Source organism: Cupressus sempervirens, chromosome 4, assembly GCF_028749045.1.
Source record: "Cupressus sempervirens isolate cs-2001-9-10 chromosome 4, ASM2874904v1, whole genome shotgun sequence".
In the NCBI taxonomy this organism is placed as follows: domain Eukaryota; kingdom Viridiplantae; phylum Streptophyta; class Pinopsida; order Cupressales; family Cupressaceae; genus Cupressus; species Cupressus sempervirens.
In genome coordinates, this window is record NC_143121.1 from 566,054,680 (window position 1) to 566,069,399 (window position 14,720).

At 36.4% G+C, this 14,720-nt stretch overlaps 1 protein-coding gene across 8 annotated transcripts in view; it reads left to right on the plus strand.

Moving 5' to 3' along the window:
- The window catches only part of LOC149562465 (uncharacterized protein At3g49140-like), a 96,052-nt gene that overhangs the window by 43,249 nt on the left and 38,083 nt on the right, over window positions 1-14,720 (plus strand). For 5 of the 8 annotated variants that reach the window (XR_016363949.1, XR_016363947.1, XR_016363948.1 and 2 more), the window contains exon 10: window positions 4,274-4,426. The exons of the other annotated variants lie outside the window; for them this stretch is intronic. Coding sequence is in view for 2 of the 5 variants with exons in the window: in XM_089825951.1 (XP_089682077.1) it covers window positions 4,274-4,426 (153 nt within the window). In the remaining 3 variants the exon portion in view is untranslated. The remainder of the gene's footprint in view (window positions 1-4,273; window positions 4,427-14,720) is intronic. 8 annotated transcript variants of the gene reach the window in all.

Consider the following 14,720-nt stretch of genomic DNA (forward strand, 5'->3'; position numbering starts at 1 on the left):
TTTTCCCCTCTCCAAAATAAGCTCTCCTCCTTTTTATATCTTAATTTTAAGGAGTCATGTCTATTTGTTAAACATCTCTTGACTTTTCATTAGATTTAGTTAATTTATATTATTCTATGTTATATTATTTATTTACTTATTTATTTGTGTTTATTATTATTTATTATTAAATTCTATTTAGAAGGTTAACATAGTTTCTACAATATTGTCTCTTGTATTTAATTTTATTTCTTTATTTACTCATTGTAATTTAAATTTTTATTTATTTATTTAAAATATCATACTAAATATTATTTCATTAATAATATAGATTAAATAATTACTATTTCCTAGTTTTATATTTTAGTATTAGTTTTAATATAACTTTATTATCATTATTTATTTAATAACATTGTATTATTTAATTATTATTGAAATTCTATCTTAAAATGGGGATATGACAAAGATATCCAACTGATTGCTGAGGAAAGGCTGACCAACAATGAAAGTTTCTGGCGTGGTGGAACTCCTCGGACCCTTAGGTTGAGCTCACGGACACGTCTTACCTGCTCATCATCAAACCTTCCCTGGACCAATTTTTCAACTCCTAAAAGAGGTGAAGGGCTGGTGCTGTTGCAAATGGTGGCCCAAGACTTTACTTGTTCAGTTTCCGAGAGTATGGAAGTTTGCTTAGCAACAAGTACCATTTGTTTGTTTTTAAGAGTCTCTAGATCCCCTAGCTGTTCAATAACGGAGTCAAACTGCATTTTGATACTTGCAGTCTCAGAGGTGGTGGTGGCAGAGAAGTTGTTAATGTGCGAAGAATTTGCATCTGTTTGCAGTTTCAGATCAGAAATAGTCTTTGAGAGTGACATAACAATGTCTTCGCCATCTGTCCACCCATCAAAAAGAATGTTGCTGCCTAATTTTTTCCACTCTTTTTTCTGCTCTATTTCTTTTGCCCTATCAATTTCATTTGTGAGCGACCTACAAGAACACAATGAAATTAGGTATTAGTACACAATTTTGACGTAATAAACAAGAAAAACAATAAAAATTTGAAAATGAAATCAAGTCGACTATTTACTAAACTCCCACCCAAATCCTCACGAGAAGGGGCGTTGTAACCTTTTCTTGAACAATCATTGTGGTTACCAAATTGAGCCAAAAAGGACTTTCTACCACATTCAATGGGACGTTGTTGAAGTACCCAAAATCAGCACATACTATGTATGTGCCTCCTTATTCCATCTAGTGGCCTTTAATGGTGGTCGTGCTTTAGGTGTGTTCTTGGGCACAAAATAACTATTGATAGGTCTGTTTCTTTGATGGTGATGAAGCAAAAGGCACTCTACTAGAGGAAGCTGAAGCAGTAAAAGAGGAGATGCTCATCTTGCGGATAGGCCAGCCACAGGGTGAGCTCTCTATGCTTTGAAGTGCTTCTTCTACTTCTTTAATGTCAATTGAAATACCTTGAGATTCAACTATGACTTCCCTTAGCTAATCTTGCCCTCTCCCTTCGCAAATTTTTCTCTTCCTCAGCTACGAGTATGACATTAACAAATCTTTTTATCTCTTTTGTGGTTTTATCACATTATCATGCTTGTCACTGCCTGCAAGGGGTGGTATTTGAGGCAGTTTATGCCTCCATGAGTTTTACTTTCTCACATTTTATGCAAACTACTGACCCATGCTCCGGTATTTCTTAAGCATACCTCCATGTCTTATCTCTAGCACTCGTATGACGGGTGCCTATAAATCCAAATGGGTATGGTAGTAGTGGCCAATCATTCCCTGAATCTGCCATGCTGAATTAATGGTTAACTGTTGACCTACATATACAAAATGATGACAAAATTAATATTTTAGTTAAACAATTAAAAAACTATCTAAATTAGTTCCAGTAATTATGGACATCATTCAAAGTATAAAAAAATACTGAAAAAAAGTACTAGGGTTTGGCTTTTTTTTGAAAATTAGAGATTATTGCAAAAAATAGTGAAAGATTTAACAAAATTTGTGAAAAATAGTGTTGAATCAAATTCTAATGATTCAAAATCATTTCTAACTATTTAGGAAATATTTTGTATTCAACTAGATATAATAAAATTAAAATATAAATAGAATGTTATGAAAAAAAATAGAAACAAAATCAGAAAACCTACCTAGGAATGTGTGTTCTCAAAAACGATTTCAAATCTGCTTGAATCTGCTTCCAATCGATTGTAATCAGCTACCAAGGGCTACCTACCTAGGAATGTGTGTTCTCAAAAACCATTTCAAATCTGCTTGAATCCACTTCTAATCAATTGTAATCAGCTACCAAGGGCTTGGAAGCCTCTTTTCATTCCTCACTACCAAATAGAAATGCTCAAAATATAAAAATGATAAAAAATGGGCCATTTTTTGCTCTTAGCAGCCACTGCCCAGCCACGGGCAAGTTCTTATCATGAACTTGACGTGTTTTTGGAAACTCTCGACAAGGTAAATTGGCAAGTTGAATTGGCAAACACTCACCACTGTCAAGAACTCTGCGAGTTTTAGAGTTTCGGTATTTTTTGGCAAGAACACCAACTATGCTCTACATGGTATATAACTACAAATAAAGCAGTGATTTTACAGTGAACTAAGGAGAAATTAATATGAAATAACTAGCTTTAATATTTCTTTCTGTTCTGCAACAAACCAGCAGTTGGGATGGAAACGAGTTTGCAGGTAGCAACAAGGAGATCTGATCTGATCTGATTGAAAGATTAGATAAAATAATTGTTCTCAGTCACCTGCAAATGTTAATCGCTCATGGTAGCTTACATAAATGTGCATGAGGGAAATAATTTTGTGTGCTTGGAAACATTAACGTGACTGTAATAGTGACACTACGAATAACCACCCTTAACCAAAGTAACCTTAGCTTGGAGGCTGGACAAGATGAGTTTTCAATAAAATATGTGATGGTTGTCGTTGGGAACAAACAATAAATTAAACTGCACGCAGCATAAACCAAAGGGTGTGGTTTATAATAAGTATGCAAGAAGAAAATATTTAATTAAAGAGAGAAGTGATTTGAATGGATTACCTTGCATAAGGAAAGACACTGATTAAGCAAGAGTAACATTAGTTGATAAGAAATTAACAGTCAAAAAAACTATACTAAAATTAAGTCAAAGGATGCGATAATCCATGTGTAATACTAAAGAAACTAGCTAGTAGAAATAGTTGGGAAGAATGATATAAGGAAAACACAAGTTGTACCCTATACACGAGTTTCCAACCCAGCAAATATATGAAGACACTCGTCCTCATTCCAAAAGGCATCAAATACCACCTCTTTTTCTTATTTCAGTTGGTAATCAGATATGGCACACTAAACCAGGACACCAATAAACAATTAGATAATCGTACATGCTTAGATCTATCAGCATCACACACATCACATACATTTAAAGATTAAAATATCAGAGACAGTGATCAGTAAATTCTTACCGATCCTACCGATCAATACAACTTCTATATTAAATTAATCTAATTCAGCAATAATAAATATTCATTCGTTCCTCCTCACATAGTGATCGATACTTAATTAATACGATTCAAGATCGGATTGGAAGTTATCTGCACCAGCAGTTGGTGAATAAATCAGTTTCATATATCTTCAGAATCAACATTAGTCACGTCATAATTTATCTTGCATAAGCATTTGGGGACAGGAAGATTACTTTTTAGATCCAAGACAATTTCCACCAGACTGCTTCATCAACTTAGGAATCATATCAAATTTATTATTTGACTCTCAGTTGTGTACAAGTTATACATAGAAAGAAGTCTCTAAAAATTGGAATTGTAAGAATTCAGCCCAACCCCTAAGAGATTGCACAAGGGGACATGACAGTGATGGAGTGCAGTAAATTGTGGAAATGTTATGGAAAATTCACTGAGGTTTTGAATTTTTTTTTGTGAAATTAGGTCTACAAAAGGTTTCAATCAAATGGTAAAATCCCAACTAGTTGGTAAGTTTGGTATGTATATAATGAGGTCATATGCCATTGTTGCAAGTTTTTGGGTGGTTTAACATGGCCGACATATGATTGCAGCACATATTGTATGAAATTGAGCATTAAAACAAAGTAACTGTGAGGAAAACACCAAGAAATTGATTGAGTAAAAGCAGCTGGCTTTTCTGCAGGACCTTTCTTATTTGTTGTATTTTTCTTCTATTGAAAACATGATATATTTCAGTTTATTACAAGATTTTAATATTTATGCCTTTCTCTCATGGGGTCCACTTGTTCTGCAGTCTACTGTCAAGGTGCAAGATTTTCAGGAAGCTGAACCTGATATTCTTACGCATTCTTCTTCAGAAATTATAGCTTGTTTCAATAGTGGCAGTCAAAAAACAAAATATGCTCTTAAGGCTCTTTGCCAGAAGAAGAAAGGTCTTGATGTTGAGGTATAAAGCTTTGAACTATCTGTCTTAATGCTTTTTCTCCATATCTCCGTTCTAGTTTATGGATAAGATATTGAAGAATCCCTATTGAATTTGGCTATGGAAAAACGTCTGAAAAAGGCAGAACTTTAGAATGACACAGAGCATCTTTAAATTAGTTGTCTAATATATCAATCATTCACAGTCTTACTCAGTAGAGATTAATTTATTATTATTTACATCTAAGTCACAAGATATATTGAATTCCATCCATGAGATTCAAATTTCAACAAATTTTTCCCCTTTCCAAACCTCACTGGATTTTATGATATTTAATATAAAAGAGTTATTTAATATAATATTATCTTATTTTACATTGATATAGAGTTATTTAGTTAAATTATTTAGCAATTTTAAAGTATTTTGACAATTTTGTGGATATATTACTTATATTAAAAATACATAAATATATATAACTTAAATTTAATGTCGATTTTTTTCTCGAATTTTTACCCTTTCCGAATTTCATTCGAATTTTATTATCGACGAACTCGAATTCGAATTTGAACCTTGTGACTTAGATTTACATAATTTAGAACGTATGTTTATATTTCTTCTAAACAGGGTATGAAATGGAATGTTTAATGTGCAGGGTTTTGTTTATGTGCTAATTAGGGAACCACTTTTATCATTTGAGGTTTTGAACTAGGATCTGATCTAAGTCAAGTCTGCTAAACCATGGGCTATAATAATATCTAGGTGAGTGTTTTAGGTCTATAAAAGCCACGAGATTTTCCACATTACTTAAAGGAAGATTCTCACACGGTCTATTGATCTGATCTCACTTTGACTCATCATCTTCCTATGATCTTGCTGTTTGTGGTTGAAAGACATCTAAGTATGAGCTTCTTCCCAAGTTACTAGGCTTGAAATTTAACTTAAATTCATTAAAGAAAAATGATTGGTGTAAATGTTTCACTTCACTTTAACATCAGAAAAACGAGACATAGTGTGCAATAGATAAATTAAAATGTACATTCTGTTCATTATGGAAATATACGGGAACACAATTTATATCCAAACAGACATAAAAGGGCAATCCACCCGTCTTTTCAGGTATGTGGTTGAGCATCAGTATAAATTAATATATAAGATATTTATTGGGTTTATGCATTCTCAAAGTTATTGAGTTAGCGTCTTTTTGAAACTTCTCTAAACCAAGCTGTTGGTAAGTGTGAGTGGACTTTACATTTAGGTAGTGTTAATGCGAGTTTTGTATCACTTACATAACATATTAGGATTTGAATATTCAATATGGGATATCAAACATGCAACTCCTCTCTTGAAAAGTTATTACTCGTGAAGACATAAGCAATAGCTCCAATGTTCCTTACACCTTTGGATACTCGCTTAGTTTTATCGATGTGATTTGCTAGTAATCACGTAGGCGGCCTTACGCTATTCATTCGAGGATGACTTGGACTTTGGTGGAATGATGGAGATGACGACTCGGTTTGTGAAATGTGCGGAGGCAGATAATGTTGATGGTGGTGGTGATGGAGGATATGTCTGCCAGTGATGATGTTGATGGGAAAGCGATAGTTGTGGAAGGTGAATGGATGTGTTTTAATACTTAACTTACTCCTCTAACTTGCTTCTCTAAGCTTTGACAACCCAGCTACTTACTATTCTACTCCTACTCCTATGAATGGAAGGTTAGCAAATGGACGGAGATCGAACCTAATGAGAGCTGACCAGCGGCCTCACTTCCACAGGTGCAATGATTCAAAGGAATAATAAACTAGCTTACCACACAAAGCTTCCCAACCAGCGACTAGGATGCTAGTGGTTTAGCATTGATCCCTATCAAACATTTACCAATGCTACCATACAACTATCCATCTACTTCACTCCTACTTAGCAACTTGAAATGAAACCAACTTTAACAACTTGAAAGGAAATCTAAGTGGGAGTAGAAAGCATGCAATAATACCCAATGTTCTTAATCAACATGCAAATCGCAACAATGAAAAAGATAGCAATTTTGGTATTATTTTCGCAACAATTTCTCCAACCCTTTACAAATGAGAGCAAATGGCCTTTTATAGGGGCCAGAAATACAACGGACGGTGGAGATCAAAACAAGATCAACAATCCAGATTGGATCCTCAAAACCCTAATTAGGGTTGCCACCCCATCGGCCAATAAGAAGCTGCCACCTCATCAATGGACCAATGAAAAAAGTGCAAAAAGTGGCAACCAATGAGAAGGCACAAAAATGGTGGCCAATTAGAAATAGACACGTGTCCTATTCTAGAAGAAAGAGAAATTTGCCACTTGGGCTTACATCAAATGATCTTTTAATATAAATCTTCCCTTTTCTTTCATTTTCTTAGCTAAGGCAATGAACTTAGCTAGCCTTTTGTTAACTTCTTCCATAGGAGGACAAAGTGTGTGCTTCGCCTTGAGTTCCGTTGTCTTTGCCACGTTATTCGTTGCTTGTAGTATTTTTTCGTGATCCTTCTCATATTCCTTTGCAAATCCAATAAAAGTGCTGAGAGAGGAAAGGGTGCCCAAATGCTTTCTCTTGATAGCAACCTTTCCCAAGTCATCCAACCTCGATCCAAAATCTATTTCATTGACATGCTCTTCTCTGATATCCTCAAAATCAAATGCCACTCCAACGTCGCTCATCATGGTTCAAATAGAAGTGTCGACGCTTGGACTGTGCCGTACAATCTCATTATGTATTTCCTCAAGTGTTCTAAATCTGGTAGTCAATGCAACAAACCAAGATTCAACTATACTCAATCCTCTCTCATCAACCAATTTGGCCCTTTGCAAATATGCCTCTGGTAGCCCAATGAACGATTGTAGCCTAGGAATAGCCAAATCTCTGATGGGAAGGAAATCTTTCCACTCCTCTTCGAATAACCTGAAATTGTCTCTAATGGCCACTAATGACTGGAATGTCGAGACGAAGGAAGGCAAGAAATTTCGCCCATCTTAGATTGTACCATGGATACAATCCCTAACTTCATGTAGCTGAGCTGATATCTCTCTTGAATTGCTCTCGTTGTCTTGAGGAAGGGTTGCCTGGTGCAACTGTTGGATGGGCTAGCTATCTCTCCAATATTTGTTCTCAGCCTCCAACTTTACTATCCTTTCATTTGCCTTCCTTAACCTTTCTCTGATTGATGCTATACCTTCCTGGACCTCCTCACACTCCATATCATCTGTATTCCTTCCCAAGTTATGTTCTACTATCTCGTATTCTTGGGCCACAATCTCATTCACTACCTTGTTGACTGTTGGAATAGCAATCTGAACCTTTCGGTGATCATCATTGTTGTTCCTGATTACCCTTGCCACTATTCTTGCTATTTGTTTTTGGTTCTCGCTATCACCCTTTTCTATTAACCCTTGTATGTCCTCAGCTGTATAGGCCGTTATCACCTCGCCTCTTGGCATAAGCATTTGTCTTAACCATAGTGGTGCAGTGCATCTTCCCAAATCTGGATTTGGTTCGACTAACAAAGCATCACCAACGGCCTCGAGTTCTTGACTTATTGCCCCGATGTCGATTGGTCCATCTTCTTCTCTGCTAGTTTCTTCCACATCATTTCTTTACTGGTTCTCCGAGAGAGGGAAGTATTCGGTGCTTTTACTATAGCCACTTGATTCCGAATTAGAGCTCACCTCCACTGCGGCCCCTGTATCATTCGAATTGACCTCTTGGCCTCTAGCCTCAATTATACTCTATTGATGGCGCTGCATGCTGTCTCTTGGCCGGAGGCTCTGGATGTTCTTTGCCCTTCTCTACCTCCAAAACTTTCTTCTTGCCATTTCTAATTATTTTCCGTTGTCGGCTATTTCCTTCATTCCTGTTCTGACTGATTCTGCTTGTGTCTCTTTTGGTTTCATCTCATAGGTAAGGGGAATCCTTTGTCTTTGTAGCTTCCTTAGTCCTTCATTATACCACGACTCGGTATGTAAATCCACTACCCTTGTAATTGCTTCCAAGGAAGGATCCTGATGGTCATCCCAATCCACTGGATTCAATTCTGTTCCTTCTACTGCATCATAGTCTTCTCTCAACACATTTCCATCATCCTCCAGTTGATCCAGAATATGACTTTCTTCTTGCCATTTCTAATTATTTCCCGTTGTCAGCTATTTCCTTCATTCCTGTTCCGACTGATTCTGCTTGTGTCTCTTTTGGTTTCATCATCTCATAGGTAAGGGGAATCCTTTGTCTTTGTAGCTTCCTTAGTCCTTCATTATACCACGACTCGGTATGTAAATCCACTACCCTTGTAACTGCTTCCAAGAAAGGATCCTGATGGTCATCCCAATCCACTGGATTCAATTCTGTTCCTTCTACTGCATCATAGTCTTCTCTCAACACATTTCCATCATCCTCTAGTTGATCCAGAATATCAAGGCCTCTCTATCTAATAGGCCTCATCATGTTCATCGTCAGCCTTGAGAAAGCTAGCTTTCTCACATGACAGTCATCTTTGGTGTTGGCCCAAAAGTCTCTATGGTGGGAACATGCTTGAATTCGTTTCCATGAGATGCCTTGATAAGACCATTAGGGTCAAACCCTTGCCTTGCTCTGTACCATCCTAGATGATACCATTCCAATTCTTTTTCTGCGGCTTCAAAGGAGGCCCGATTTGGGCAACTATCATTGCCAATTATGATTGAGAATGAAATGCCTGTTTTCTCTTCGTTTCTCATTATTCTATCATATTTCTCAAGTTGTCTAGCCAATTCTAACAAAGCTACCTTGTCGGGTGGGTACCTTGGAAGCCTCTTGGGACAAACTGTACTTCCTGCCACTCTAATGTATGTAATTTGCGGAAATTGGATGAACCAACTCCCAAACTTCTTAATTCTTGCTTCTGCTTCCGATGAAAGTCTCTTAGCAGGTGTCCCTTGTAATACCCTTACTGTTTTCATGGCGAAGGCATCACAAAATATCTTGTAATCTTTGTTATCGTGCAAATGGAGCTACGGATAGCATTCATGTACCAAATATTGTCCTGGTCCGCTACCAACTTCTCCTAAGGCCTTAAGTCCCGGACTCTTGTACAATCTAGCAATTAAGTAGAATAGATAGGAGCCCATGTAGAATTGCCTTTGGTTTTGCACGGTTCTGAGTTGCAATTCTAAGTGCTCGCTTATGATCTTGGCCCAATCAAACCTTCTTTTCCCTCTCTCAATCTCATCAATGAAGAAGTACATCCATTTTTCAAATTTCATCCCTTGAGCTAGGTCCATGATCCGATTGAGCAGAACAATGAGATCACCATATTTTGGTTTGAAATTTGCCATTGTAAGCCTCGAAGATCTGTTAACTCCTTTCCTTCCCTCGTGTATCCAATTTTGCTTTAGATGTGTCTAATAGGCCTCTTGGTTATCTTAAAATGACTTAGTTGCTTGATCCATCATCACAATCGTCATGCCCTTGTATTGGGGAATGTTGAATGTTTCTTCGATTGCTTGTTCACCAATGCTGGCCAACACTCTTTTCTCTTCATCAAAAATGATGGAATTACTGTTTAGATCAAATTTGGATGCACATTCCATAATCAATTTTGGACAGCGCAATGTGAGAGGAAAGGCCGCTGCGTGTACAATTCCACTCTTGTAAATCCTTTTTGCCAAGGGGGATTGTCCTTCTTTTAGTTTGTCCCTCACCCGTATCATGTCCATTGTATAGATATTGGTGTCGGTTATTCTCTTCATTTTTGAAAAGAAGGAAGTTTTGGGCGTCATATCCTCTTTGTCTTTCTTAGTGTTCGCCCGCTTGGGATTCTTACTTGCACTATCATCTTCCATGCTCGTCGCCCTATTACGGGATGGTAGAGTGGTGGACCAAAAGGCAAGAAGAACCAAGCGGACAATCCTTAGACTAGAACGAAAGATGGATGTCAGCTTAAGCACTCCTTGCAACTCTAGATGATGAAAATTCACCTTAACCAATAAACTTACAGCGACTTTTCGGAACCTAGGATATGACTTTCAAGAAGTTCAAATCCCTTTGCAAATTAGAAATTTACACTCCTAAAACTATCCAACACTTGCCTTCTATGCAAAAATCAAACTTTCATATGTATCTCTTCTCCCAACAAAATTGCCAAAATCCAGTATAAAAATGCAGTCCTAAATAGGAAAAAATCAGACCTTCACCATGAATTGCCCAAAAATCAGAATCAGATCTGCCTCAATAAAATGCCAAGAATGGAAAATTTTGCCTTTGTCTCAAATTTGCCCAAGCATGAAGTCTGAAATCTGCCCAAAATGCTACCTAGGGCACAAATCTCAGCCCACAAATGGAGGAGAAAAACACCAAAATATGTAAGAATCTGCCCACAAGAAAAAATCGCCAAGGCCTGAAAATGGAGGAATGCAAGCAAAAATCGCCCAAACATGCAAAAAATTGCCTCAATAAAATTGCCTAAGTCTGGAAAAGTCTGCTCCTTAAGAAATTCGCCCAACATGGAGAGGAGAAAGTGATTTGTGAAAATGAAATGGGGAGGAGAATCCCTTTATAGCCAATCTTCTTTCTCCATAAAGCTGGCCGACCTAGTCTAGGAGAAAACAAAAAAAAAAAAATTAACTCCAAATTAAGGTCCTCAATTAAATGCTTTGCTCAACAAAATTAATTTTGTCAAAAAGAAATTGCACTTTTAAATTTGCCAATTAGCTCCAAATTGCAAAACCAAATTAAATGGCCTTGAGGGTGTTAAATATTTCCATTTAATGAGGGTTTAGTAATTAATACATCATTAAATTTGGATTTTGGCTAACCAAAAGCTATTTTTTCAATATTAAATTACTAAATTTATTAAAAACTTAAAAGTTTTCAAGGCAAATTAATCCAATTAAAGCCAATTTTTGCAATTTTCTACCAAATCGATTTTGCCAAGCTAAAAATAAAAATAAAAAATAAAAATTGCATTTAGAACCAAAAATCGATTTTTTGCAATTTTCCTCATTTCAACAAAATTAAAAAATTTCCACCAAAGAAAAATTTGAGATTTTCCAAAAACTTAAGTCTAATTAAAATTTCTCTTTTGAAAATTATCCAAATTTACAGAGTTAAAACCAAATTTTCAAAAGAAAACGTCTAAGTACAAAATTCACAATTTTATCCTGCCAAGTTGAAATTAACTTAGAAAATTATTCGGCCTAGGGATAAAATTGATAGCTCTGAAAAATCAAGTTGAAACCGGGCGAAAATAAGCTAAGCCTCCCATATTTGTTTTGAAGGTGCCAAGGCGTGAAATTTTCAAAACTCAAAAATTTTGGGCAATCCAAAAAAAATTGCTGAGGTGATTAAAAGAAGGGGGTCCCCAAGATTTGGGGCGATGTGTGAAAACCTCACAATAGGTAGGAGCCCTTACTTGATGCTAGGTTCAATTGATGGATAATGTTGTAACGTATTTGTGATACTGTATATAACTTCTAGTCGCTCCAGTGTTTCTGTATTTTTCAGTGTTACTTTCCTTTTCTGTGTGCACAATGTGTCATAAGGCTACTTGGTGGAAGTTTGCTTGGGTGCTAGGCAAGATCAACAACACTGCCAGAGAAAGCTTCTTCTGGCCAAAGTAGGACTATCTCAACTACAATCTTGTCTCATCCACAATTCTCATCAAGATTCTAGATCCAATGGTGCTGGGCAGATATGAATTTCATAAAATGGTCATTCTTTGCTTGTCTTATGAAACTTCATTTAAATGTTGTTAAAGTCCTATATTCGTCAGGCCATTAGCTATATTAGAAATTGGAATCAAATAATATAAGAACTGCCTGTGTTCTCTATAAGGAGAGATGTTGGGCTATAGCCTATACTTGAATATCCTTTGAGCCTCTTTGTGGTTTGATAGTAATGGAATTACGTATCATAAAATGAAGATGAATGTTTATTATCTGTTATTGTTAGCTGAAATCCATGTTATCTCACAGGCCTGCCTAGGGTTGATGTCCTAAGTCATATATAATACCTTTATCAATTCTCTCTCTAGGTACAACTTCAGAGTAGGGAAAAAATGTGTTAATTACTAATTATGTTTTACGTATGCTTAATACGGTGTAGAATCCATTTGGACAATCTGCTTTAGAGACTATCTTAACAGTGCTTGATATGGTTTAATTGTGTACATCTGGAGCACAGAGTTCTTTGTTCCAAAATATGAACTTGTGGATCCTCAGTGGAAGTCGAAGTTGTTCATGATTCTAAACTTGTGGATGGACCTATTTTTGAAGGGCTTCAATATTTAAGGGTTAACACAGTTACAGATCCATACTCTGTGTTGAAAGGCTGCAAAATTTTAAGGTAATACAGTTACAGTGGCTGTAACAAACAGGATTTTTTTAAGTCGGTATAATGTTTGCTTTGTTGTCTTGAGTTGTTAACAGATGTATTGTCCATTGAAGTAGTGAACTGTAAGTGTTTCAATGCATACAGAAATTGGTCCTTAGGAGTTGCATAGATTACATGGTTGCAGCACTCCAATGATATTAAAAAGTTAAAATTCATCTGATCATGGAAAATGCAATACCTTATGCTCAGTGCCGTTCAAATGCAGTTACCCCATGTTTAATTTCTATTTTATTGTCTTATTGTTACCATAATGTGGCCCTTTAAATTAAAAAATATATTCTAGTCTTCCATTTCTGATAGTCCTTTGTGGTTCTTTTCAACTTAATTCTTTTGTGACGAAGATAACTGTTATGTATCAAAGAGTTATGAGATACAAAAGCCCTTTCCAGATCTATTCTTTTAGTGGCCGATTAAACTCACCTTGCACTAGTAGGTGTTGTTCAATTTTAAGAATTTTTAAATCAATAAGATTAATCTGAGAGAATAAAAGAGAAATACTATCAATTTGAAACTTCATAGTGAAGACATGAGGAAGATGACGTTTTAAAGTTGTTCTTGATGGTTTTACAGTGTCATTTTTCTGTGTTTGGGCCAGCAGACAATCGAACCCTCCGAGTGTCAGTGCTGACCTAGTTGTCAATTCTCCTTGGCTGCCAGGATGTAAGTTCCACTGGTTCATAGAAGCAATGATGCTATTGTGAGAGATGGGCATGGTATCTGCATTTTTTAAATGTTGTTGATCTGTGTTAATTGCTGATCGAGGAGTTTGTTGTTTCTTGTTGGCCTCTCAGCTCCAAGGATTCTTTCCGTGACCTGTCCCCATGAAGATTTCTGATAGAAATGATCAAGATAACCAATTCCTCTTCTTTCTTATTTGTGCAATTTATAATTCCTCTTTGGCTTTTTTTTTGTGCCCAGTAGATTTTGTGTCAGCAAGGTAGTGTATTGTCACTTGGACTCTTCTTGCTTGTTTTGAGACTCCATTCTCAGGACACTTAGGTTGTCATTAATATTGGCTAAAGGCCAAATGAATGGCACTTTGAAAGTGATTGGTATTTACCAGAAGATTACCATGTGCTTTAGCTATTTTCTTGTTTCTAAAAAAGTCTTAGGGAAATTATTTCTGGTGGGAGAGCCATGAAGTAGCAGTTGTGCAAAATGTTAAGTTGGCAGAGGATGAAGTCTTCGCTCTATGACTGTTGGGCTAAGTTGTAGCAGCTTTTGGAGGTGAGATGTATGAAGTATAACAAACAGTGTGAGATATAGGTCAACGTGAGGAACTTTAATAGGCTACAATGCTACATATGAGATGAATTGAGATCAATGGAGACAGGAGCAAAGGAAGAAAGATGAGGTGATCTTAACCTCATTTCTGACTTTGGCATGGTTTGCCTTGTTCTGTTGGATTGGAGTGAAAAAATTGCAAATATAGATGTCCTCATCTCCAATCTTTTTATCTAGAGTTATGACTTATTTACCTTAAACTGGAATTGCTTGATTGGATTCTTCAGTAGACCCCATGGTAGAGGATGGAGGAAATCTGAAAATCTCACAGTCCAGACAAGTTGTAGCAGCTCTTGAAGGTGAGATATAGGAAGCCTAACAAGCAGTGGGACATGCTAGGAAAGCCATGTGAGTTGCTTTAAGTGGCTCCATATGAGATGAATTCAGATTAATGGAGATGAGCAAAGGAAGAAAGAGGAAGGAATTTATCCTTGTTATATGATATTATCACAGTTATTGACTTTTGGATTGGAGTGATCGAGAATTATCTAATTTACCAGATTTGCTCCTAGAAAATGAAATTTGAAACTCGGTATGCTGCAAAGTTGGATTCAGTTCAAATTCGCTCTAAATTCTGCCAGTCAGGTAAATTCTCTCAGAAGAACCCGGTAAGGACTTTTGAACAAATTTGGAAGACTT